This window comes from Macaca thibetana, chromosome 10 (genome assembly GCF_024542745.1).
Source record: "Macaca thibetana thibetana isolate TM-01 chromosome 10, ASM2454274v1, whole genome shotgun sequence".
Classification (NCBI taxonomy): domain Eukaryota; kingdom Metazoa; phylum Chordata; class Mammalia; order Primates; family Cercopithecidae; genus Macaca; species Macaca thibetana.
The window spans coordinates 50,269,052-50,295,138 of NC_065587.1; the positions used below are offsets into that span (position 1 = coordinate 50,269,052).

The 26,087-nt window shown below is 44.4% G+C and overlaps 1 protein-coding gene across 2 annotated transcripts in view; it reads left to right on the top strand.

Moving 5' to 3' along the window:
- B4GALT5 (beta-1,4-galactosyltransferase 5) overlaps window positions 1-21,718 on the top strand; it is an 88,593-nt gene extending 66,875 nt beyond the window's left edge. The window contains exons 3-9 of one of the 2 annotated variants that reach the window (XM_050807475.1): window positions 3,690-3,803; window positions 7,104-7,228; window positions 8,048-8,164; window positions 9,990-10,177; window positions 10,885-11,007; window positions 13,871-13,972; window positions 15,139-18,648. In XM_050807475.1, the coding sequence (XP_050663432.1) occupies window positions 3,690-3,803; window positions 7,104-7,228; window positions 8,048-8,164; window positions 9,990-10,177; window positions 10,885-11,007; window positions 13,871-13,972; window positions 15,139-15,286 (917 nt within the window). In that variant the 3' untranslated portion in view covers window positions 15,287-18,648. Of the gene's footprint in view, window positions 1-3,689; window positions 3,804-7,103; window positions 7,229-8,047; window positions 8,165-9,989; window positions 10,178-10,884; window positions 11,008-13,870; window positions 13,973-15,138; window positions 18,649-21,500 lie in introns of those variants that run through there. The other variant, XM_050807476.1, reaches the window with a different exon arrangement.
- The last annotated feature ends 4,369 nt before the right edge of the window (window positions 21,719-26,087 follow it).

Below are 26,087 nucleotides of genomic sequence, written 5' to 3' on the forward strand. Positions count from 1 at the left end.
GGATTTGAAATAGATTAGATTTAAATTAAAAAGCAAAACCGTGGCCGTAGAAATTCAACAGGCTTGTTTTTCTCTCAGCATTTTCCTCATTCAGTAGGTACATGTTTTAGAAGAGTAAGAAGTTGTATTTGGAACTCCAAGGGGTTGAGGTATAACCCCACCCATTGCTGGACAGCTAGCAGGGGAGAAAAACCGGGGCTCCTCACGATAACTGCACATAGTTTTACCAGGTCATGAGCAATTAATTTCCTCTGTCTCTTTCATTTTAAAAGGCCTCTATTGCTGCTGAAAAGCAGACTTTGTTTATTTATTTATGATGGAGTTTTGCTCTTGTTACCCAGGCTGGAGTGCAACAGTGCGATCTTGGCTCACTGCAACCTCTGCCTCCTGGGTTCAAGCGATTCTCCTTCCTCAGCCTCCTGAGTAGCTGGGGTTACAGGCACCTGTCACCACGCCCAGCTAATTTTTGTGTTTTTTGGCACAGATGGGGTTTCACCGTGTTGGCCAGGCTGATCTTGAACTCCTGACCTCAAGTGATCACCCCACCTTGGCCTCCCAAGTAGACTTTATTTTATTTAAATTTTCATTTAAAAATTTTTAAACAAGAAATCAGGAAATTAAGCCACCCCCTCCCAAGATGTAGAGTAAGGTTCTGGAAGATTTTTACAATAGAGTTATGCATTTGAGGATTCTTAAAACAGTGACATATTAATTTAGTAATCAGAAGAAAAAATAAATGCTTTTTTTTTTGTTTCATGGCAGTTGCTACCAGGTTTATTGTATGATTGTTTGAAGGAAGTAGAAAGGAATTTATCTGTCTTCAAAGAAACTCCAAATAGTGGAATCATTAGAGTTAGAGATATCTTGTCTCTTGCTTCATGTTTTTTAAATTCTAGTTTCCTGATTAGGTTCTAGCTCTAGGGCTTGGGTCAGTCATTGACCAGAATGATTATTATCTTTGTTTTTGTTGATTTATGAAAATATACTTAGTATAATACTTTTGGGAATTTCTAGTGAATGTATTGACTGTGCCACTGTTTCCAGCCGGCGTCTCTTGCCACACGTAATCATATCACAAACACAGGCACGTTTTCTAGTACTTGTGAGGTCTTTTAATTTTTTTCTATAGGAGAATAATTTCATCTATTAGATTCATCCAGAATCTTTCATCTTTAAGGTTCTGTCTTGATTCATGTTTTGTTTGTTTGTTTTTAAGATAGGATCTTGCCCTGTCACCCAGGCTAGAGTACAGTGGTGTGATCATTGCCATTGAATCCTCAACCTCCCAGGCTCAGGTGATTCTCCTGCCTCAGCCTCCCGAGTAGCTGGGACCACAGGCACGCACCACCACACCTGGCTAATTTTTAAGATTATTTGTAGAGACAGGTTCTCAGCATGTTTCCCAGGCTGGTCTTGGCCTCCTGGGATTATAGGCATAAGCCACCATACCCAGCCTGGTTTATGTCTTTATATAAATTAGTCTCTACTATTCTCTATAAATGCAGGCTTCATGTTTTTCAGGAAAGCTGCTACTAAAAAGGACAGAAAGCATTCTGTTCCTTCACTTGTTAAGACACTGTTAAAATTTTCAAGTTGCCTCTCATTGAATTTTGTCCCCAGAGTCCTTGCAGAGTAGGCAGCGCAGAGTAGGCAGCCGTGTGCATATGTAAAAGGATTCAATGTGTTAGCCATTTGATTCTTGGAAACCTGCTCATAGTGCTTTTTCAAAAATATCTTAGTTGAAGATTCTAGAATTCTAGGGTACAAAGTGAATTTGAACAGGATGTTTTAATTTTCATAGAATCAGCATGAATCCAAAAGGATTTAATATTCTGTGAAAAAAAACAATACAGTATACTGGAAAGATCTCTAATTCAGAGTTTAGTTGGAGCTCTGTCATGCATTAGCCAGGGCCCCCAGTCTGAGTTCTGTGTATGTTGTTCCAGTTATTCATCTGTAGAAAATGAGGTTAGAGGGCCCTCCTCCTACTCTACAACTATAGTACCCTAGGGAAAAGACATGTACCTTCACACTCTTCATATCCACTAACATGACTCTAAAGGGGCATACATATGTGAGGGTTTTTAATGATAAACCCCTGAGAATGAGAACAAGAAAGGAGACCACAGCAAAAAATCTTGCTAGGTAGAAGCAGAAGAGCCACTGATAAAAGACTTAACAAACCCAAGAAAACTTGACTGCTCAAAGCAGCAACAGGAAAACCAGCAACCACCTCAGGATCCCCCAGAAACTCAGGAACTAGCAATATTGGAAGTAGGAGCAAAGGTGGCAACTAAAATAAAGGGAGATTGAAAGCTGCTAAAAAGCAGTCAGATACCCAGACGCATTTCCTCATCCTGGCAAGAGCTGGAGACTTAATAACCCCAGAGATGGCAAAACAGAGGCTCCTCAACCTGGGGATACCTGACATGACCATAGTATTCGAAAAGATGGGGATTACATATGCCCCAGCCTCTTTCTCTTCTTTCTTAGTTTCAGGATGTTTATAGTCAGGACTCTACCATTCTGGCAGGACATTGGAGTGGATTTCTCTGGAGAATCTGGTCAGACCAGGAGAAAAGACCCAAAGATATGGACCCCAGAGATATCAATAAGAGAAGAGAAAAATGACTGCAAACATGAAACAAGAATATTGTAAGAAATGAACATTCAGGAAACAAGAGCTCTTCAGAGTTAAAAATATCATAGCAGAGATGACGATTAAAGGAAGGTTAGTAAAGTTGAGGAAATCTCTTGGAAAGTAGGGCAGATAAATGGCAAGATGGAAAACTGGATAGAAAAGATGAGACAGTTAGAGGACCAGGAGGTCCCACATCCAACTCCTGTTCTGTATTCTCCAGAAAGGCAGCACAGAGTACAGAAGGGAGGAATCATCACCGAGAGAATACCTCCCTGCGGAAGCACATTTGGCATGGAATACAGCCAGAAGCTGCCACACCTCTTCTGGGAGGATGCAGTTGAGAGAATACCTAATACGTGTCTTAGGAGGAAATGTCTTGTGAAAGGCGTGGTGTTGAATTAGAATCATTGCATATAAAACTGAGCAAACAAAAAATAAGATGCATAACTTCCCACATTTCTCAGCGATGACTGGTACTTAACAGCAGCATCATAATACAAAGACTGAAGATTGTCCTAACCACAGCTATGATATGTGACCGATGGGAGACGGGGGAGAGGAAGGGGATTGTGTGACAGGGGCGGCAGAAGGAAGGGGATAATGTCTTCACCTCCCATAGTGGGAGGTCAGTAGGTAAGACTGAAAACAGAAACATCATGACTAGCCATACAGACTGACAGAGGTGAATACTGAATATAAATGCTGAAATACTTGGCCAAAAGAAGGGCAAGTGGTTCCTTTAGAAAATAGAAATGAGAGGAGGGAGACTGCTATTTTAAAAATTACATTGAATTAGTTTACTATAAACTGATTGCTGCGTATAAGCCTATAAAATAATAGGAATAGGAACACTGGTTAAAATATGTCACTTGGGTAACATTTTTATTGATGGGTTCACATTTTTAGCCACATCAAAACGATAGTCTAGAGTCCTGTCTCCTTCCACCAAGTTGATAGCTAAGAAAAAGACTTACTTGGTAGGCGTCTAATAATGGCACGGTTGATTACACATACCAGTCTGATCGGCTGTTTTCCTTTACCTCCCTAGATTACCCTCTTGACTTGAACCACAGTGAAACCTTCCTGCAAACTACAACGTTTCTTCCTGAAGACTTCACCTACTTTGCAAACCATACCTGCCCTGAAAGGCTCCCTTCCATGAGTGAGTAGAGCTCCGGCCTATCTTCCTCTGCTTTTAAAATGGGTAAAGGGGAGGGCACTCTTCATCTTTCTGTCTGCCTAGAGAGAGAATATAAATACCTCCCTGCCATTGGAAACAGGGTTTGTGAAAGTCATTTGTGCTCCTGGCTCCTCTTCAAAGCCTGCTGCAGGGTTGCCTGTGTTCTTGGGTGCCATTTTCTCCCTTTTCTACTTTTTCACTCTTTCCTTTGCACTTGCTTGTCCTTTGTAACTTGGGTTCTGTTTGAACTTCCTAGAGAAAGTATGAATACAGTCATTCATAGCTTAACAATGAGGGTGCTTTCTGAGAAGTACATCATGAGGTGATTTTATTGTTGGGGGAACCTCCTAGAGTAGACTTCCACAAATCTCGATGACGTAGCCTGCTGCACCCCTAGGCTGTGTGGTAATGGCCTGTTGCTCCTAGGCTGCAAACCTGTTCAGCATGGTGCTATACAGTAACTGTAGCTCAGTGGTAAGTATTTGTGTATCTAAACATAGAAAAGGTACAGTAAAAAATGACGTATAAAAGATAAAAAATGGTACAGCTGTGTAGGGCGCTTACCATGAATGGAGCCTGCAGGAATGGAAGTTGCTCTGGCGAGTCAGTGAGTGAGTGAATGTGAATGTGAAGGCCTGAGACATGACCGTGCACTACTGCAGGCTTTATGAACACCGAACACTTAGGCTGCACTACATTTATTCAGAAAATAGTCTGCTTTCTTTAATGATAGATTAACCTTACTGTTATACCTTTTTACTTTATAAACTTGTGAACTTTTAAAAAGTTTATAAAAAGTTTTTTAAAAAACTGCAGCCTCAAACTCCTAGGCTCAAGCCATCCTCCCGCCTCAGCCTCCTGAGGAGCTGGGACTACAAGTGCCTGTTGTCACACCTGGCTAATTTTAAAATTATTATTATTATTTTTTTAAGAGATGGGGTGTTACTGTGTTGCCCACGCTGGTCTTGAACTCCTGGCCTCAAATAACCCTCCCACTTAGGCCTGGGCCACAGGCTGCAGTGTGCCATGATTGCGCCACTACACTCCAGCCCGGGCAACAAAGCAAGACCCTGTCTCAAAAAAAAGGGTAAAATAACGATTTAAAAATATAGTATAATAAATATATAAACCAGTAGCATAGTTTATTATCATTATCTGGTATAATGTACTCTACATAATTGTATGTGCTATACTTTTTTTTTTTTTTTTTGAGATGGAGTTTTGCTCTTGTTGCCCAGGTTGGAGTGCAGTGGTGCAGTCTCCGCTCACTGCAACCTCTGCCTCCCAGGTTCAGGTGATTCTCCTGCCTCAGCCTCCCGAGTAACTGGGATTATAGGCACCTGCCACCACGCCTGCCTAATTCTTGTATTTTTAGTAGAGATGGGGGTTTCACCATGTTGGCCAGGCTGGTCTCGAACTCCTGACCTCAGGTGATCCGCCCACCTCAGCCTCTCAAAGTGCTCGGATTACAGGTGTGAGCCACTGCTCCCAGCCTTGTGATATACTTTTATATGACTGGCAGTGCAGTAGATTTGTTTATACCAGCATCACCAGAAACACTTGAGTAACACAACAATGTTATGGCAGCTATGTCATCACTAGGCAGTAGGAATTTTTCAACTCCATTGTGATCTTATGCAGCCACCGTATATGCCATCCATCACTGGTGAAAATGTGAAAACACGTGACTGTCTAGGCAGTCAGCTTTGTCTTTTTTGTATAAATCTCCCACTGATTGTAGTGCTTGGTCTTAGAGGTGGGGGTCTCACTTTGTTGCCCAGGCTGGTCTCGAACTTCAGTGCTCAAGCAATCTTCATGCCTCAGCCTCCTGAGTAGCTGGGACTACAGGCATTAGCCACCATGCCTTGCAAGTTATTGTTTTAACAAAGTGCTAGTTAGAACAATTCTTAGATCTTTTTGTTCTTTTTTTTGAATCTCATGTAAGCTAAAACAAGGATAGTAAACTCTTACACCTTTCCTATACTTTTAGGCTTCTTATATGGTTCCCCACTTCTTTAAAAAAAATTTTTTTAAAGAAGTGAGATCAAGAAAAGGAAAACCTTACATTTGCAAAGTTGAGTTTTATGCTCAAACATAGTGAAAATAGAAGAAAATGTTAGAAATAGCCATGCATGGTATTTGAACATATTCTCATCCATATATGAATAATTAATTGTAAGTATGTAAGTTGTGTTGGAAGCCTTACTGTTTCATTTGCATGTCTCACCACTCATATATAGGTTTTCCCTTTAAAATCTGCGTTTGTCTGCATCTAGATGTAAGCTTAGTTTGGGAAGGCTAAGATTTGTGTATCAGAAATAGGCATTGACAGGCCTAAAACTAATGTTATCAGTTCATTGTTTCAATAGCATTTATTGATTGTTACTGTACCACTTCCTGACTTTCAGATGCATTCTGAGTTAGGACATAATCACTCAGGGTCCTGACCCACTGGTGAATGGATTGAGAGAGGTAGTGTGTCTGCACTTGCATCAGGAGCAAACCAACATGACTCTAAGCTCAGCTACTTTTCTCCTTCTACTCAGAAAAGCTCAGCTGCAGCCAGGTGCAGGGGCTCACAGCTATAATCCCAGCACTTTGGGAGGCCAAGGTGGTAGAATCACTGCGGCCCAGTTGAAGACCAACCTGGGCAACACAGTGAGACCCCGTCTCTATTTATTAAAACATACTAATAAACAAAACAAAAGAAAAGAAGGCTGGGCGCAGTGGCTCATGCCTGTAATCCCAACACATTGGGTGGCCCAGGTGGGTGGATCCCTTAAGGTCAGGAGTTCGAGACCAGTCTGGCCAACAAGGCAAAACCCCTCTCTATTAAAAATACAAAATTAGCTGGGTGTGGTGGCGTATTCCTGTAGTCCCAGCTGCTCAGGAGGCTGAGGCAGGAGAATTGCTTGAACCCAGAGGCAGAGGTTGCAGTGAGCTGAGATCACACCACTGCACTCCAGCCTGGGCGACAGAGCAAGACTGTCTCAAAAGAAAGAAAAGAAAAGCTCAGCTGCTGTTTTACTTTAAAGTCTTCATTTCTTACTGGCCCCTGACAGAAGCAGAACTCTAAAGTCTTAATTCCTTGATTTGCCTCTTTACCTTGATAATAGTGAGGAACTGAAATGCAGTGAGATGGAAAGCAGAGGAAGGGACTTCCATCCTTGCTAAAAACAAATCAGCTGAAAAAGCATTGTACTTCTCCAGAGACTAAAACCTCGGGCATAGGGAAACCTATCATTTTCTGATCTCTTAATCCTTTTCCCCCTCTCTATTCAGAGGGCCCAATAGACATAAACATGAGTGAAATCGGAATGGATTACATTCATGAACTCTTCTCCAAAGACCCAACCATCAAGCTCGGCGGTCACTGGAAGCCTTCTGATTGCATGCCTCGGTGGAAGGTAGGGTGTGAAGTCAGAGTCAAAATGCTGAGAAACCCACCTGGGGTTTGCCTTTGGTCCGAATCACCATGGGATTAGCTAACCAATGACATTTTGTCATTTTCATCCTACCACCCCATGCAAATGTAGAAATATTTTGGAGGAATGGGTTTCCACAAGGACTCTTTTGTAGACACAGAAATTTGCATTATTCTGATGACCGAGCAAGACCCTTTGGTCTTCCTGCCAGGAATATTAACAAAGCAAGGGGATGAGGCGTTGGTGGTCTCTACTGACCCATTTGCAGAAGTCATCTGCAGAGTCAGTGCTTCATGCCTGTCCTCCATTGGTTACTACAAGATTAGTGGATTAAAAAGCAAAGTTATCTGACTTGACACTGAGATTTCGTGTTTTTCTGCCTGACCATAGTCAGAAGACATCAGTAGTTTTCGTTAAGCTGTGACGCTGGCTTAAGTCCATTCTTTCAACAAGAATCTATTAAAATGCAAGGGGAAATACTGTTTTGTGAAGCTTGTTTTAATTGTAAGTTTATAAATGTATTTTTGTCACAGTGTAGAATGTGTGTTTTCCTATGAGTTATGGCCTAGAATAAATTGTAGGCCTACTATGTACCATAAGGTATGGTATATGTAAGAATAACATTCATCTAGGTCCAAGGACCAGCTTGCCAACATAGATCTTTGTTTAGAGAAAGCTGAGGACAATGTAGCCAGCCTCCCAGAACTCCCATGGGTTGGTCAGCAATTCTGCAGGGGTGTCCTGCTAAGGAGTGAAAGCTGAGAGTCCTAACTGTGCTGCTTTTGCGGTGATCCTCTCCAGGTGGCGATCCTTATCCCCTTCCGGAATCGCCACGAGCACCTCCCTGTCCTGTTCAGACACCTGATTCCCATGCTCCAGCGCCAGCGCCTGCAGTTTGCATTTTATGTGGTTGAACAAGTAAGTGGTCCTTTCTTTTCCTTTCTTCTTTCTCTTCTGAGACGGCAGTTTAGGATGCTGCAAGCTGATCCACTGTTGGTGTGAAGAGCCAATAAAACTGAAATCTTAGGATTGAGTTGCCTGACATTTGAAGGGGAGCAGAGAGCAATTCTGTGCTCCTGGTTCTAGATGTTTGTTGCCCAGTACTGGTCACACTTGAATCCAGGAGAGAGCTTTGCTCATGAACAAAGGCCTCTTGTGTGGTGGTTTTGTTGGTGCCTGCAGGCTCCAGACCCAGGAAGTTTCCCTTAAGGTAAAGAGCTGCAGCAAGGTACAGCAGAGGATGTGGCCTTGGAGTCAAGAGACCTCAGTGCTTGTCATGTCTGCTTTTAATCAGCCAAGTGGCCTGGGACATTTGCAGACTTCTCTAAGCCTGAGGGTTTGGTTTTGTTTTAATCTTAAAAATATTGGTAGTGAACCAGATATAGAGGTCACAAACTGAAGAAGACCACGTGGCAAATTCAGTCTGTAAATCTTTTTTTGTGTGTGTGTCCTGCATATTTTTTATTTGCCTTTAGATGGAACATGACGGTCCTACTGTGGTTTTCTCTTGCCTGGCCTAGTTTATATGTTTATATTACTGACTTGGCCTCTGTAGGCGTTTTGAAGTATGTCATCCTTGAACTAGAAGTGCTATATCCATAGATAAACAAAAGGTTGACAGATTTCCCTGAATATACTGATCGTCAGCCTGAGGGTCTGTTGCATGCTTACCTCTCCCTATGGGCACAATTTTGGGTCTCATAGTCTGAGTTGCTCTTAAGTGTCACCCTGGAGCTTGCCTTATATTGGAGTGAGAAAGAAGGGCTGAGCACCACTGTTCAGCAAGGCCGGGCATCTGGGAAATGTTAACGGTCTATCTGCCGGTCCTAAGTTGGTTATTTTGATAGTGGCAAGGGGGAGTCAATGTAGCTGTAATACTAATTAGGCTGTCAACTGATTTGAACTGATTTCTTCATGAGCCTCTGAATTCTTTGTCCATAGACTTGAGTTCCTGGCATGTTCAGTGGCTATTGTCTTAGTTAGATCTTAAAAATAAAACAAGACAAAACCAAAAACCACTCTTTGTATTAGATTTGGTTTATGAACAGTTAGAGATTGGTTAATATACTGAAGAGAATGATTGGCAAGTGGTAAAGAGTAGATATGGTAATGTTGTCTCTTACCTTTGTGGAGCAAGGTATTCTTCTAAATGCTGTTATATGGTTGAATTTCTGCCTTCAGTAGCCTTGGGAAAGAGAAGCTTGGGTTTGCTACCACTTACATTTTTAAAGAAACTGGGGCCAGAGGTCCAGTGACTTTTTCTTTTTCTTTTTTTCCTTTTTCTTTTTTTTTTGAAGATGGAGTCTTGCCCTGTCGCCCAGGCTGGAGTACAATGGTGTGATCTTGGCTCACTGCAGCCTCCGCCTCCCGGGTTCAAGCGATTCTCCTGCCTCACCCTCCTAAGTAGCTGGGATTGCAGGCATGCGCCACCACGCCTAGCTAATGTTTTTGTATTTTCAGTAGAGACGGGATTTCACGATGTTGGCCTGGCTGGTCTCGAACTCCTGATCTGCCTGCCTTGGCCTCCCAAAGTGCTGGGATTACAGGTGTGAGCCACTGTGCCTGTGCCAGAGGTCCAGTGACTTCTGGGCCACACTGTGCGTTGATGTGTGGTGCTGGACCTGGTTACACTAGCCCAGTGATCATTTCCAGTTGGTTCTAATAAACTCTTCTTTAGGCACAGCAAAGATAGCAAAGATTTTGCTTCAAGATTCTTTTGAAAATAAAGTTCTGTTTCTTTTAGGTTGGTACCCAACCCTTTAATCGAGCCATGCTTTTCAACGTTGGCTTTCAAGAAGCAATGAAGGACTTGGATTGGGACTGTTTGATTTTTCATGATGTAGATCACATACCAGAAAGTGATCGCAACTATTATGGATGTGGACAGATGCCGAGGCATTTTGCAACCAAATTGGATAAGTATATGTATCTGTGAGTATCATTTCCTCTTAACTAAAGAGGCTAAATCTGAAAGAATGGTGAGCGATGTGAAGAGGAAATCTAATTAGCTGCAACCTAGATGCCCATCAGCTGATGGATGGATAAACAAAATGTGTATATCCATACAGTTGGAGTACTGTTGGGCAATGGAAAGGAATGAAGTACTGATACGTGCCAAAACACGGATGAACTTCGAAAACATTAAGTTAAAGAAGCCAGACACAAATGGTGTATTATATGTATCATATGATTCCAGGTATCTGAAATGTCCAGAATAAGCAAATCTATAGCGACAGAAAGTAGGTAAATGGTTATAAGGGGCTAAGGAGGATAGGGGGAGTAGGGGCGATTGCTTATGGGTGCAAAGCTTTGCAGGGGACAGTGATGAAACATGCTAATATAGATTGTGGTCATGGTTGCACAATTCAGTGTATAAACTAAAACCATTGAATGATATACTCTAAATGGGCGAATTGTGTGTGGGTGTATCAGTTATATCTCACTAAAGCTATTAGAAATCGGTTTGCAAAAATTAATTTTGCTCATTTGATTGATACACGTCAGCATGAGGAAGCAAGTACATATGGATCGGGTCAGGAGCACAGAGAGCACTGTTTTTAGTTCTCAGATGAGAACCTTTTAGGGAAAACAATTACCCAATAACACACAGATGATTGATGTCCCACATCTCCTCCTAGGCTTCCTTATACCGAGTTCTTTGGCGGAGTGAGTGGCTTAACAGTGGAACAATTTCGGAAAATCAATGGCTTTCCTAATGCTTTCTGGGGTTGGGGTGGAGAAGATGACGACCTCTGGAACAGGTACCTCTACCCTTCTTTTGTTGTCTTCTAGAAATGCTACCTTAGACTGCAGACCAGTGTTATCCAATAGGAATGTAATGCAAGCCAAGTGTGTAATTTAAAATGTTCTAGTAGCTACAGTTTAAAAGGTTAAGAAAAAAAAAAATGAAATTGACCAGGTGTGATGGCTCACACCTGTAATCCCAGCACTTTGGGAGGCCAAGGTGGGAGGATCACTTGAGCCCGGGAGTTCGAGGCCACAGAGAGCTGCCACTGCACTCTAGCTTGAGTGACAGAGTGAGACCTGTCTTAAAAAATACACACACATAGGCCGGGCGCAGTGGCTCACGCCTGTAATCCCAGCACTTTGGGAGGCCGAGGCGGGCGGATCACGAGGTCAGGAGATCGAGACCATCCTGGCTAACACAGTTAAACCCTGTCTCTACTAAAAATACAAAAAATTAGCCGGGCCTGGTGGCGGGCGCCTGTAGTCCCAGCTACTCGGGAGACTGAAGCAGGAGAATGGCGTGAACCCAGGAGGCGGAGCTTGCAGTGAGCCAAGATCGCGCCACTGCACTCCAGCCTGGGCGACAGAGCAATACTCCGTCTCAAAACACACACACACACACACTCTTACAAGTTTTTAGAAAATATCTTAAATCTTAATTTAAAAATATCTTAATATCTTGGCCGGGCGCGGTGGCTCAAGCCTGTAATCCCAGCACTTTGGGAGGCCGAGACGGGCGGATCACGAGGTCAGGAGATCAAGACTATCCTGGCTAACACGGTGAAACCCCCTCTCTACTAAAAAAATAGAAAAAACTAGCCGGGCGAGGTGGCAGGCGCCTGTAGTCCCAGCTACTCGGGAGGCTGAGGCAGGAGAATGGCGTGAACCCGGGAGACGGAGCTTGCAGTGAGCGGAGATCCGGCCACTGCACTCCAGCCTGGGCGACACAGCGAGACTCCGTCTCAAAAAATAAATAAATTAATTTAAAAAATTAAAAAAAATCTTAATATCTTAAAAAATAAACTGTATATCCCAACAAAGCAGCTATTTTCATTTCTCTCCTTTGACATGCAAAAATAAACATAAATTATAATTTAGCAGTTTTTTCTTATAATAAAGAATATGTTCATTGTAAAATACAGATGAGTATAAAAATAAAATAAATTACCCACAAAAAGAAGTAACATGTTACCATTTCATTGAGTTTATTTTGTGTTTAAAAAGTGGCAAGTGAATAGTAATTTAAAATCTCTGTGTATCGGTTTTTAAAATCACAAGTCTCAGGATTGTGAGGATTAAATGATGTAATGTGTATGGAGCTCTGGCGTATCTGATATGTGATAAGCTCTCAATAGATGTTACTGCTTTTATTATATCAACATTAAATACTCTGTAAACAGGATCTTAAGTGGCTCCATTTAATTCCATTATATAGATGTACTATAATTTATGTAACTGTTTCCTGTTGTATATTTAGAATCTTTTCCATTTTCTACTATTTAGAGTGTGATATAGTAGATAACTCTTTTGCCTGTTACTCGTATTTAGGAAAAATTCCTATAAGTGAATGTAGTCATTTTAAGGCTCTTTTTTTAAAGCTCTGTCCTTTAATGGGTGCAAATAGGGTTCTTAAGGCAAATTATAACTAAGTGCCCCTCCTGCTATAAGTTTCTAACAAAACTTCACTTCACCAGTGTTCTGTGTACTAAATGTCCATTTCATTGGAACCACTCCAAACTGAAGGGTGGAATATTAGTGATACGTCTACACAGATTTAGCTGCGCCATCACATAAGGCTCGTATTGTACAAACTTGGATGAACAATCCTGTGTGTGAGTGGAATAAAGTAATATTTTTATGGAGTAAGTAAATAGTAACCTAATAAGGAACAAATGCAAACTACTACCTAGTATCTGTTTACTTTGTAGCTTGGCTTTTAAAAAGTATGTGTTAGTTGTTAATTACAAGTACTATTTTGCTGATAAAATTTCAAATGATAGGCTGAGCACTGTGGCTCACACCTGTAATCCCAGTTCTTTGCAAGGCCGAGGCTTGAGGGTCACTTGAGCCCAGGAGTTCAAGACCAGCCTGGGCAACAGTGAGACCTCGTCTCTACAAAAAATTAAAAAAAATTAGCCAATTGTGGTGGCACACACCTGTAGTCCCAGCTACTCAGGAGGCTGAGATGGGAGGACTACTTGAGCTTGGGAGATTGAGGCTGCACTGAACCATGATTGTCTCACTGTACTCCAGCCAGGGAAACACAGTGGACCCTGTCTCTTTAAAAAAATAAATAAATAAAAATTAGGTTATACAAGCATCTAAGTGTTAATCCCCATTTTGATTCTGTTTTATTCCCTGGAAGTAGCCATTTCTTTCCATACTTTTCTTTTTTTTTTTGAGACAGATTTTCTTTTTGTCACCCAGGCTGGTGCGATCCTGGCTCACTGCAACCTTCGCCTCTCAGGTTCAAGTGATTCTCCTGTCTCAGCCTCCTGAGTAGCTGGGATTACAGACCTGTGCCACCACGCCTGGCTAATTTTTTTTTTTTTTAAGTAGAGACGGGATTTCACCATGTTGGCCAGGTTGGTCTCGTCCAACCTCAAGTGATCTGCCCCCCTCAGCCTCCCAAAGTGCTGGGATTACAGGCATGAGCCACTGAGCCCAGCCTGTTTTTTCTATTCACATAAAAACTTTAATTCAGTTAAAATTGAGTTTTAACTCAGTGTTTAAAAAATGACACAGTGAGTCAGTTGAGTGGGAAAGCCTTTGCTGTGTGTGATTTCCAGGGTAAGCTTGTAACACGTCTTGTAGGCTTTGGTCGCTCCTGGGCTGTTACCATTGTATCTAAAAGCCCGTTCTCTTGGTCTTGGACAGAGTGCAGAATGCAGGCTATTCTGTGAGCCGGCCAGAGGGTGACACAGGAAAGTACAAGTCCATTCCTCATCACCATCGAGGAGAAGTCCAGTTTCTTGGAAGGTTGGTGCAATTTATTTCTGTCTCTTAGAAGTATCCCTTATACTGGCCGGGCATGGTGGCTCAGGCCTGTAATCCCAGCACTTTGGGAGGCTGAGGCAAGAGGATCACGAGGTCAGGAGATCGAGACCATCCTGGCTAACACGGTGAAACCCCGTCTCTACTAAAAATACAAAATATTAGCCAGGCGTGGTGGCGGGCACCTGTAGTCCCAGCTACTTGGGAGGCTGAGGCAGGAGAATGGCGTGAACCTGGGAGGTGGCTTGCAGTGAGCCGAGATTGCACCACTGCACTCCAGCCTGGGCGACAGAGTGAGACTCAGTCTCAAAAAAAAGAAGGATCCCCTATACTTTCATGTCCGGATGTCTTAGACCATATTACAACCCCTCCTACTCCCCACCCCAAGGCCCTGTTCTAATGGCTGTTTGATAGCTGCTGCGTGTATTCTAACTCTGAGGCAGACCAGTGTGGGGATCAGACCATTGGTGAACATTTCAATAGTAAGATTCTTCTAAGGAAATCACTCATCCTATGTCTTTAGCATTGTGGTCTCCCCAGTAGCCTTTGGAGAGTTTGGGGAAAAAACGGCTTGGATGAAGGTCCCTGAGGTGACAGAGCAGTGGCGCCCTTTCTGCAGGCTCCCATTCCGAACGGTGTCCTGAGCTTCTGTCTGGGTGGCTGCAGTTGCTGTGTTACCTTTTCTTTTTGTGTGTGTGTGTGTGTCTTTTCTAAATTGTGTGGAAGACTGTGCTCTAGACAACCAATTCTAATTGCTGAAATTCTGTTTTCATGGGAGTAAAATGGCACTGCACACAGAGTATGAACTTTCTCATCTGTTGTATTTTTAACACTTTACCTCCCACTTCCCCACTCTCTGACCTTGGCTAGTTACCTCACATTACTAAGCCTCGGTTTCCTCATTTGCTAGCAGGGGCTGGGGTGAGCATTAAATGAAATAATTAAGTAAAGCATCTGGCATGAAACACAGGAGGTGTTTCTGACAACAGCACTCAGCCTGGCATAGCAGAGTGGCCGTGCATCCGCCTTGTGCTGTGGAAGTGCTGCCATGGGTTGCGTCCTTTGCTGTGGGATGCCCTGCTCCATCCTCTGACCGCAGAGGCATGGGGCCTCACCCAGAGCCACCTCTTCTCTGTTCGCTCCCTAAACAGGTATGCTCTGCTGAGGAAGTCAAAAGAACGGCAAGGGCTGGATGGCCTCAACAACCTGAACTACTTTGCAAACATCACATACGACGCCTTGTATAAAAACATAACTGTCAACCTGACACCCGAGCTGGCTCAGGTGAACGAGTACTGAGAGGAGAGAATTGTACGTTTGCTTTACCCACCGCCACCAAGAAAGCAGTCTGATGAGATTTTTTTGGATGGGGGGAGGGTCTACACAGCAAGAGAACAGAAATACCGTGTCTCATGAAGGATCACAGGGTTCGGGGGGAAAATGTGACAGCACACGCACAAACGCCTTCACTGGATCAGCCGCTGGGACTGAGGGAGTGAGCTTGGGGACTTCCTTCGTCAGCACTGGCTTTCTGTTTTCACAAGACAGACGTCTGTCCCGCTGCTCTCTCCCTGTCTCCTACCCGACATCCTGTCTTAGCCACAGTCTCCAGAACCTGTGATAAACTGTGATCTGCCGTGGTCCTGCCGTGGTCCTGCCGTGGAGCCTGTCCCTACACATGACCTTGGAGCCTCTTGGCCTTGAGAGCAGAGGCAAACCCACCATAGGGCAGCTGCGTTTTAGGAAGAGCAAATGAAACTCCACACCATTCTTCTATATCGTGTTCTCTTTGGTTTCATTTTTTTTAAAAATTACCTTCTTTGGGTGGGGATTGAGGGTGGAGGGGAGGGCGTTTGGGAAAGATAAATAGACATAAATATATAACAATCACTTCTTGAAGAAGTATAATTGTAAATAAGCCATGTAAAATGCCTTTTTAAAATTTAATTTTCTAGCTGGCTCCAATTCAAATCGAGGATTTATATATTAGGCCAGTTATTTGGTTGGCAAGTGCAGGAATTCAGTTAAAATGCGGTTGCAGAATATCATCTCCCGAATTGCTATCACTTTGGGAAGGGAGTGGATATAGGGCATGTCACAAAAGAACAAAATAACCTGACCTTTATTGCTGGGAGCTGGCTTCTGCCCCTTTCTTCCTCCCCCACGAGTCTTGCCCTTGACTTCTGCTCTGGATTCACCCTTCCGTGTTGGCCACGCACGTGCTCATCCCACTCTCCGCTAAGCAGGAGGCTGCTGTTGGAGCAGGCTGCTTCCTGCCCAAAGCAGGCCCTCCGGGGCTCGCTGCACACACACCCCTGGCTCTCCAGGCTTCGTGTTCTGTCCTTTCATCAGCATGGTGGGGCAGGGGGCGGGGGATGGGGGTGTGTATGGGAATCCCTCCCCCCCTTTTTTTTCTCTTGTGGAACTTGGCCACAGTTTCTGAACAATGTGCCTACATTACCAGCTGGCTTCAGTGATTCCTCTGTTTCCCTTTTTGGTTTCTGTAAAGATTCTTTGTCAACATTAGTAACTGATACATAGAACCAAGGAGCACTCGAATAGGGAGCCAGGAGCCAGGGAGCTGGTGACACTTGTGTGCTGTGGGGTAGCTGGATCCAGGTAAGACCGGATTGAAGCTTTGAAATTAGACTAACAAAGCTCCAGACAGCAAGAGCCCAGGTGCACTGCTTACACTCCCACCTGCATTTTGAAGTCATACTCTGTTTTGTTTTGTTTTTTAAGACTGGCTCTGGCTCTGTCGCCTAGGCTGGAGTGCAGTGGCACGATCACCTCTGCAGCCTCCATCTCTCAGGCTCAAGCCATTTTCCCACCTCAGCCTCCCGAGTAGCTGAGACTACAGGTGCACACCACCACACCTGGCTAATTTTTTGTATTTTTAGTAGAGATGGGGTTTTGCCATGTTGCCCAGGCTGGTCTTGAACTCCTGGACTCAAGCAGTTCACCCACCTTGACTTCCCAAAGTGCTGGGATTATGGGCAGGTGTGAGCCATTGCACCCAGCCTTGAAGTCATACTCTAAATTGTATTTGAATTTGTGCCTCTTTGTTTTTCCCCAAACCAAAGCCCTCAAATTGCAGTCTCTGTCGGCTTCTGCAGAATTCTGGAAAATGCCAGTTTTCCTCCCCCCTCTTCTTTTCCATAAAACATATTTATATATTGTGATGAGGAGTACTTTCTAAAGAGTACTTCGTATTTTTTTTTAATTGCCTTGTTTGCCTTCAACTTCCTTGATTTTCATGGTTTACATGGGTGTGTGTAGGGGTGTGTGTGTGTATGTGTGTGGGTTAGGACTTTTTTCGTTGCATGTGATGGTTCTGTGGACATATGATCCCCACAAACTGTGGGAGTGATTGGCCAGGCCTTGTTTTTTTTGTTTGTGTTTTTGTTCTTTTGAAGAATAGAGTGGTATTTAGAAAATAAATTGCATTGCAAAGCTCTTATCGGCTCATATGAGAGAGCAGGCTCCTGCCCTTGAAAATGCTGGTAAGCTATAGCATATGTTTTTAAGACTTAAGCATTTCATGCTTTAAAATACCTTCACAAGGGAACATTACACACAGAAGTTCATTTGGTTTTCCTTTGTTTTATGGTGCATATAGCAATAAAGAGCCCCCCCTCCACCCTGCAACTCCCACCCCACACCGGGCCTTTGTCCCTGCCTCGGCTTTTCTCCCCTTCTCATTCTTCTCTCCCCTTTCCTCACTGAAGGCTGTGAGTTGCTTTCAATGTGACAACACTATGATGTCATTTGGACGGATTTGCCAGAACAGACTGATTCTGAGTCATGGGTGCCATGTGTGTATGCGGCAGTGTTGTAAGGCGATCTTGTTTGAAGCTCTGTGTTACCATAATTACCATCAAGTACACACTGTTGGCAAAAGGCTAACACCTGACTTAAGAACATACTGATCTGAGAACAAAAGGAGAGCTCTCTTTTCACTGCTTAAAGTGGGGTCACTTTGATACCCTTGCGGTCATGTCTGTGTCTGATGAGTGTGGAATCTCTGGATGTGCACTGTCAGTCGTGTCCACCAGGCCTCGAATATCATATGGGAAATGTCATAGTTAAAAGTGTACAGCCAGGCCCGTGTTCTGTTAATAGCGTGAAATTGTCATGTTAAAAAAAAAAAAAAAAAAAAAACAGGAACCAAATGTGACCTTGTGTATATGTTGGTAGCTGACAGTCTTCAAGGCTACTGATGGGTGGCCCCTTAAATTAATCTTGTCTTTGATTGCTGTGTGCAGGGAAAGGTGTCCCCGTTCGTTCATGCTGTTTTGGGCGGATGGGGGGTATTTGCAAGAATACTCATTTTGACGTAATAGGTCCTCTTGTCAGAGATGCTCTACCACAGACATTAATAGCTGAGCAGCAGCCACATGGATTGATTGTATCCACTCACCATTGACGATGGCATTGAGCGTAGCTAGCTTATTTCCATCACTACGTGTTTTTGAGCTTGCTCTTACGTTTTAAGAGGTGCCAGGGGTACATTTTTGCACTGAAATCTAAAGATGTTTTAAAAAACACTTTTCACAAAACTAGTCCTTTGTCATTGCATTATTTACTCATGTGTTTGTACATTTTTGTATGTTAATTTATGAATGATTTTTTCAGTAAAAAATACATATTCAAGAACCAAACCTTGGTGGTCGTTTCTCTTTGTCTAGGACAGTTTGGGTCCTTGGGGGTCTTTCCTTTTTCCTTTCCTTTCCTATAGGAGTTCAGCTACAGGCAGCTCAGCCCAGCTCTGGGTCTTGCTGGGGTGAACACTGCCTGACCTGCACTGCGAGTGAATGGGCTGAGTGAAAACTACATAGTGTAACAGCAGCAGTGTGCCCACTGTGCTGCCCAGGCATGCCTACGCTTGGGTTTTCTTTCAAGAATCACCCAGGTGGTACCTGGAAAGTTGCATAAGACACTTGGGTGAGGAGACTTGAGGTCAAGGGGGTGGTAAGGGTTGATGGAGTTTGATTCCAGAAGGTTCTCTGGGATCAGTCTAGGGTTTATATGCCCAATTCTGCTCAGAGATTGTCATCATGGCTTCTATGTGTTGAATGTTTGCCACTCACAGTATTAATAGTGTCAGATGCTGGGGACATAATAGAGAAAATGAGACAGGATCAGGGGCCTCATTAAGCTTACGGTCCACTGGGGGGTATGATTAAAATTGTATCCTTAATACCTGGTCCAAAAGAGCAAGCTGCAGGTGGTGAGTGCATGGTAGGGTGGGCATCCCAAGTGGGAATGTAGGGAAGGTGGAAGCAGGTGAGCTAGGGGGAGACAAGGAGCGGGGGGCACACAGCTGCAGGGTAGGGAGGAACCCAGCGTGGCAGGGGTAGAGGGCAGGGGGAGCACAGGGTGAGGAGTTTGCATTTCACCCTTAGAGCAATGGATTCAAGAGTTTTCAGCAGGTAGGGCTGTGTGATGCGATTCAGATTCTATAGCAACTTTGAGCGAGGGCTCTGGCTGCAGGGAGAATGGGCGATGGTACAGAAGCAGAAGAGAAGCAGGGGGGAGTGAGATAGGTACAGGGACGATGGAGGAGGGGAGACTGGGAGATGCTGAGGTTGTGCTCTCAGGACCTGCCGGGGGTGATTGGGATGGAGAACTCTACCTAAGCTGCTGGCTTCCCACTTGCACAGGTGACAGGGCCATTCCCTGAGATGGGGGCACTAGAGTCAGACCAGAGTGGTGGGGCAGATACGAGATCAGTTGTGACTGCTGAGTTTAGGGCGTTTTGAGACAACCTGGCAGAGACAGCAGGGTGGGGGCTACAGGTGGACTGGGGAGCCTTTGGGTGGAGGAGGTTAGTGAGGACCCAGCAGTGGGGGAGATTGCTGGGGGACTGAGAACAGGAAGCATAGAGTGAGAGAAGGCAGCGGGCTTGGCCCAGACTCTGAGAACCTGGTTGAGAAAAGGAGGATGAGTGAGCAGGAGGAGGGGTGGGAGGCCGAGCAGGCCAAGAGGAAGAGCGATCAGCAGCACTGAAGGCAGCAGAGAAGCAATACAAGAGGAACAGGGAGAAGCAGTGACTTGGCAGTGGCCAGGTGTTGGAAATGTGGCAGGAGCCGTTTTGCTTACCTGATGAGGTGGAAGGAGATAGCAGCAGAGTGGGCGTCTCTTGGATTTCCTGGGAAGGGGTGGAAAGAGGAGGTCAGGGCCACAGGAAGTGTGGGAAGCTGGGGGTGGGGGATGAGTTGGGGTTGGGTTTTGTTTTTCCTACAAGAGAAGCTTGAGTGTGTTTCTTCTGAACCACACGGAATGTCTGAGAGAGGACAGCTGAATCTGTACAAGAGACCAGGTGATCTGGTGGGAATGTCCCTGAACTGTTGGCAGGAGATGAGATTCAAATCAGAAAAACCAAACAGGAGGAATGAGGATCTCTGTATAGGCCATCCCATTGGCAGACACACACACCCCGTGAAGACTGTTGTTGCCGTGGAGGTCAGAGATCCCTTCCAGCCAGCTGCTGGAATTGGGATTCAGCAGAATTGATTCCTGGCACTACTACGTCCTCCACACTCTCAACATTTGTTTTTTTTTTTGTTTGTTTTTTTTTTTTTTAGTTTTCGGGGAAGTCCAGTAATAAAAATAGTTCCTATTTATTAAGTACTTGCTATGTGCCAGGGCCCATGGTAAGTGCATTGCACACCGTGAGTCCTCAACTCTGAGAGGCGGACACTGCCCCTTGTTCTAGAGCAGGGCTTCTCCACATTGCTGTTGACAAATGGGGGAGCTGTCCTGCTCATTGTCGGGTGTTCAGCAGCACCCTTGGCCTCCTCCCTCTAGGTACAAACCCAAATGGAACAGCTACTCTAGACAAGCTGAAGCCACAGCTTGCCTGAGTTCATAAAAGTAGCAACGGAGCCGGCTGGGGACATTTTTGCCCCAGGGCAGATGCTCTTAACCCCTAAGCTGCTTCTGCTGACCCAACTCCTTTGCATATGTGCTCTAAATAGCTTTTGTTCACAAAGAGTTGCAAAGTCTATTCTAAAAGGAACACGTGAATATGTGCTTGCTGGAAAATAAGTGTTAAATCTCTCCTTTAGTGTTAGCAGTATGACTACATTTTTTAGTTTTTTGAGACTCTGTCTCTGTCGCCCAGGCTGGAGTGCAGTGGCACAATTGTAGCTCACCACAGCCTCGACCTCCTGGGCTCAAGTGATCCTCCCGCCTCAGCCTCCTAAGTAGCTGGGACTAGAAACCCACACCACCACGCTCAGCTAATTTTTATAATTTTTGTAATTCTTGTAGAGATGGGGTTTCACCATGTTGCCCAGACTGGTCTCAAACTTCTGGGCTCCAGCTGTCCTCTTGCCTTGGCCTCACAAAGTGCTGGGATTCCAGGTGTAAGCCACCATGTCCAGTCATTGGCTGATGTCCAGATCTATACTTGTATACCTATATGCGTGCTTAGGAAAACAAAGGCATAGTTTAAAAACCATAAGTTGTCCTATAATTACTTTTTTTTTTTTCCTTAATGTTTCTGGAGACCTCTTTTCTGTGAATGAAGAGCTTCCTCAAATAAAGCCCAGATGTTACCTCCTTGGAGAAGATTTGATGAGCACCCAGTCTAAAATGCCACCTCCCTCTCCCTGTACCCCCTTACCCTGCTTTATTTTGATCACAATATTCTCACTCTGAATCACACTGCATTGTTATTGTTCTTCGTTATTTGGCTGTCAACCCCACTAAAATATAATCCCCATGAAGGCAGAGACTGTTTTGTTCTCTGCTCTATCCCCAGTGCTAAGAACTGGTCTTAGCACATAGTAGTTGCTCTATAAATATTTGTTGCATGAATGACTGAACCTATCTTATCATTTGAATTGTGGCACATGGTAATCTCTTATGTGGATGTATGTAATTTAGCCATTCCCCTCCTAATGGACATGGAGGTAGTTTCCAGTTTTCCACTATCACATTATATGCACCACAGTGAACACAGATGGACATCAATCCATGGCACATATATGTGTAGGCCAACTTGAAAGAGTCCAAGAAATGAAATTGTTGGAGCAAGGGATCTGCACACACACACACACACACAAATACATACATATATTTATGATACAAGGTCTCACTCCATCACCCCAGGCTGAAGTGCAGTGGTGTGATCATGGGTCACTGCAGCCTCGACCTCCCAGACTCAAGCTATCTTCCCACCTCAGCTTCCTGAGTAGCTGAGACTACAGGCTAATTAGTGTATTTTTTGTAGCGACGGGGTCTTACTATGTTACCCAGGCTGGTCTCAGTAGCTGAGACCACACCTGGCTAATTAGTGTATTTTTTGTAGCGACGGGGTCTTACTATGTTACCCAGGCTGGTCTCAAATTCCTGGGCTCAAGTGATCCACTTGCCTGGTCCTCCCAAAGTGTTGGGATTACAGGTGTCAGCCATCGCACCCACCTGCACATTTTAAATGTTGAAGGAGCCTACCAAATTGTCCTACAGAAAGGCAGTATGAATTAATCTTTCTACCATCAATGAATGACCATGCTGTTTATATCTTTAATCCCCTGGAATTAAAGGGGATTTTGTGTATGATATGGTCAGGAGGGGAGGTCTATAATTTATTTTTTCCAGATGGATTGCTAATTGTCTCAACAGTATTTATTGAACGATCTATAATTTCCCCATGTCTTTGTATTTTTTTTTTTAGTAGAGACAGGGTTTCACCGTGTTAGCCAGGATGGTCTCGATCTCCTGACCTCATGATCCGCCTGTCTCGGCCTCCCAAAGTGCTGGGATTACAGGCTTGAGCCACCACGCCCAGCAATTTCCCCATGTCTTACACATTAAATTCTGTAGCAAGATTCTTCCATTTCATTGAGCTATTTGTCTTATTATGCCTTACAGTTTTAATTATGATAGCCCTGTAGTATGTTTTTAAAAGACAAATTTATCTCTACTTTCTATATCCTCCCCCAAATTTTGTAAACTTTTATAGAAGTGTAATATACATATAGAAAAGTCCATAAATCCCAAGCAAACAGCACTTTTAATTGTCAGGATGAACATACTTACACAACCCCATGCTCATCAAAATTTTCAGCCAGGCATAGTGGCTTACGGCTGTAATCCCAGTACTTCAGGAGGCTGAGGCAGAAGGGTCACTTGAGGCCAGGAGTTCAAGACCAGCCTGGGCAACATAGTGAAACTTTGTCTCTACAAAAATTTAAGAAAAAATTAGCCAGGTGCAGTGGTGTATGCCTGTAGTCCCAGCTGCTGGGGAGGCTGAGGCTAGAGGATCACTTGAGCCCAGGAGAGTGAGTCTACAGTGAGCCATGATCACACCATTGCACTCCAACCTGGGTGATACAGAATGAGATTCTGACTCAAAAAAAATTGTTTTTCTTGGCTATGTTTATGTATCTTCTCAATCCAGTGAGATTTATTTTGTCAAGTTATATTTAAAAATCTATTTAAGGGTCAGGCATAGTGGCTTATGCCTGTAATCCCAGTACTTTGGAGGCCAAGGTAGGAGGATCACTTGAAGCCAGGAGTTTGAAACCAGCCTGGACAACAAAGTGAGACCCTGTCTCTATATTTTAAAAAATTGTTTTTAAAATCTATTTAGGATCATGACTGACGTTGCACTAAATTAATGATATGGGAAGACAGCATCTTTAGCATCTTTATAGTATTAAACTTTACCTCTAGACCTACCAAATTCTTTTGCTGAGGTCAGGCGCGGTGGCTCACACCTGTAATCCCAGTACTTTGGGCAGATCACCTGAGGTCACGAGTTTGAGATCAGCCTGGCCAACATGGAGAAATCCCATCTCTACTAAAAATACACACACAAAAAAAATAACTGGGCATGGTGGCAGGTACCTGTAATCCCAGCTACTTGGGAGGCTGAGGCAGGAGAATCACTTGAACCCGGGAGGTGGAGGTTGCAGTGAGCTGAGATAGCGCCATTGCACTCCAGCCTGGGCAACAAGAGCGAGACTCCATCTAAAAAAAAAAAAAAAAAATGCTAGTTCCCTCCTAACCTGGTACCCTCGATGCCACAGTACCTTGCAGGTGGGCTGTTCTTAATAAACACAGTCACTGAGTAACAATTCAGATTTACCATCACATGCAAACTAGCTGCAAGGACAAACGGTTAAGGAGGATTTATGCCACTTGTGAAATGCATCCTGCTAGATGCTGGTAGAAAACTTCCCAGGCAGACTACATGCCGTGAGACTCCTTGAGGAAGCACAGGCCTGAGTCCTTTTCTCACTGCTCCAAGACATAAATTTTCTCTGCCCCCATGCCCGCCCCACTCAGCACCCTGCTACGACTAGATGTGGGACTGACAGATGCCACTGTTTGACTTATTTCCACGACAGTGGTGGGTGGGAGTCATGTAGGAGAGAGGTCTCTGCTGTGTAGGGAGGCTCAGAGGTAAGTAATAGGTGGGAGGAGGGTATATATCTTCCACTCTGAATTCTAGGAAGAGCAGGGCCTGGGAGAGATGCTCTACTGGTTGCAGTTCTACAGCCAACAACCCCATGGCCTGGGGAAGTCACTTCACTTCCCTGCAACTTCATTTCCTTGCAGTCAGATGGAGAGAAATTAGAGAGAACCATGGGTGTTTCCATATTTTTCTAAGAAAGACAAATTGAAAAGCAAAGAAATCTGGGCAGGCGGCTGGGCACGATGGCTCACACCTGTAATCCCAGCACTTCGGAAGGCTGAGGTGGGTGGATTGCTTGAGCTCAGAAATTTGAGACCAGCCTGGGCAACATGGTGAAACCCTGTCTCTACAAAAAAATACAAAAATTAGGCTAGGCCCGGTGGCTCATGCCTGTAATCCCAGCACTTTGGGGAGGCTGAGGTGGGTGGATCATTTGAGGCCAGGAGTTTGAGACCAGCCTGGCCAACATAGTGAAACCCTATCTCTACTAAAAATACAAAAATTTGCTGGGCGTGGTGGCAGGCGCCTGTAGTCCCAGCTACTCGGGAGGCTGAGGTAGGAGAATCGCTTTAACCCAGGAGGTGGAGGTTGTAGTGAGCTGAGATTAAGCCACTGCACTCCAGCCTGGGCAACAGAGCGAGACTCCATCTCAAAAACAAAACCAAACAAACAAAAAATAAAAATTAGCCAGGCATGTTAGCACACTCTGTAGTCCTAGCTACTTGCGACGCTAAGGTAGAAGGATCACTTGAGCCCGGGAGGTCGAGGCTGCAGTGAGCCATGATGGCACCATTGCACTCATGGCTGGGTGACAAAGCAAGACCCTGTCTCCAAAAAAGAAAAAATCTTGGTAGGCTCATTTCATCCATCCATCCATCCATCCATCCATCCATCCATCCATCCATCCATCCAACAAATCTTTTAGCACCAACTATTGTGAACCACTGCTCTGGATGGTAGAGAGAACCAAGATTCCTGCTCTTGAGTTTACAGTTGGTGCGTGCATGTGTGTGTGTGTGTGTGAGAGAGAGAGAGAGAGACAGAGAGAGAGACAGAGAGAGAGACAGAGAGAGAGATAGAGAGTCTCAATCTGTCACCCAGGCTGTAGTACAGCGGTGCCATGATGGCTCCCTGAAGCCTCAACCTCCTGGGCTCAGGCAATCCTCCCACCTCAGCCTCCTGAGTAGTGGGGACTGCAGGCACTCACCACCATGCCTGGCAAACTTTACATTTTTTTTCTTTTTTTTTGTAGAGACAGATTCTAGCTGTGTTACTCATGCTGTTCTCAAACTCCTGCACTAAAATGATCCTCCTGCCTTGGCCTCCAAAAGTGCTGAAATTACAGGCATGAGCCACTGCGCTTAGCCGAGTTTACAGTTTTGAGGGAGAAGACAGATACCAAACTAGTGAAAAAATAACTAAATGAGTAGATTCACCTCATGGTAAGTGGTGTGAAGAAAAATCACACAGAAGGCCAAGCGGGGTGGCTCACGCCTATAATCCCAGCACTTTGGGAGGCCGAGGCAGGTGGGTCATAAGGTCAGAAGATTAAGACCATCATAGCCAACATGGCAAAACCCCGTCTCTACTAAAATACAAAAAATTAGCCGGGCGTGGTGGTGTGTGCCTGTAGTCCCAGCTACTTGGGAGGCTGAGACAGGGGAATTACTT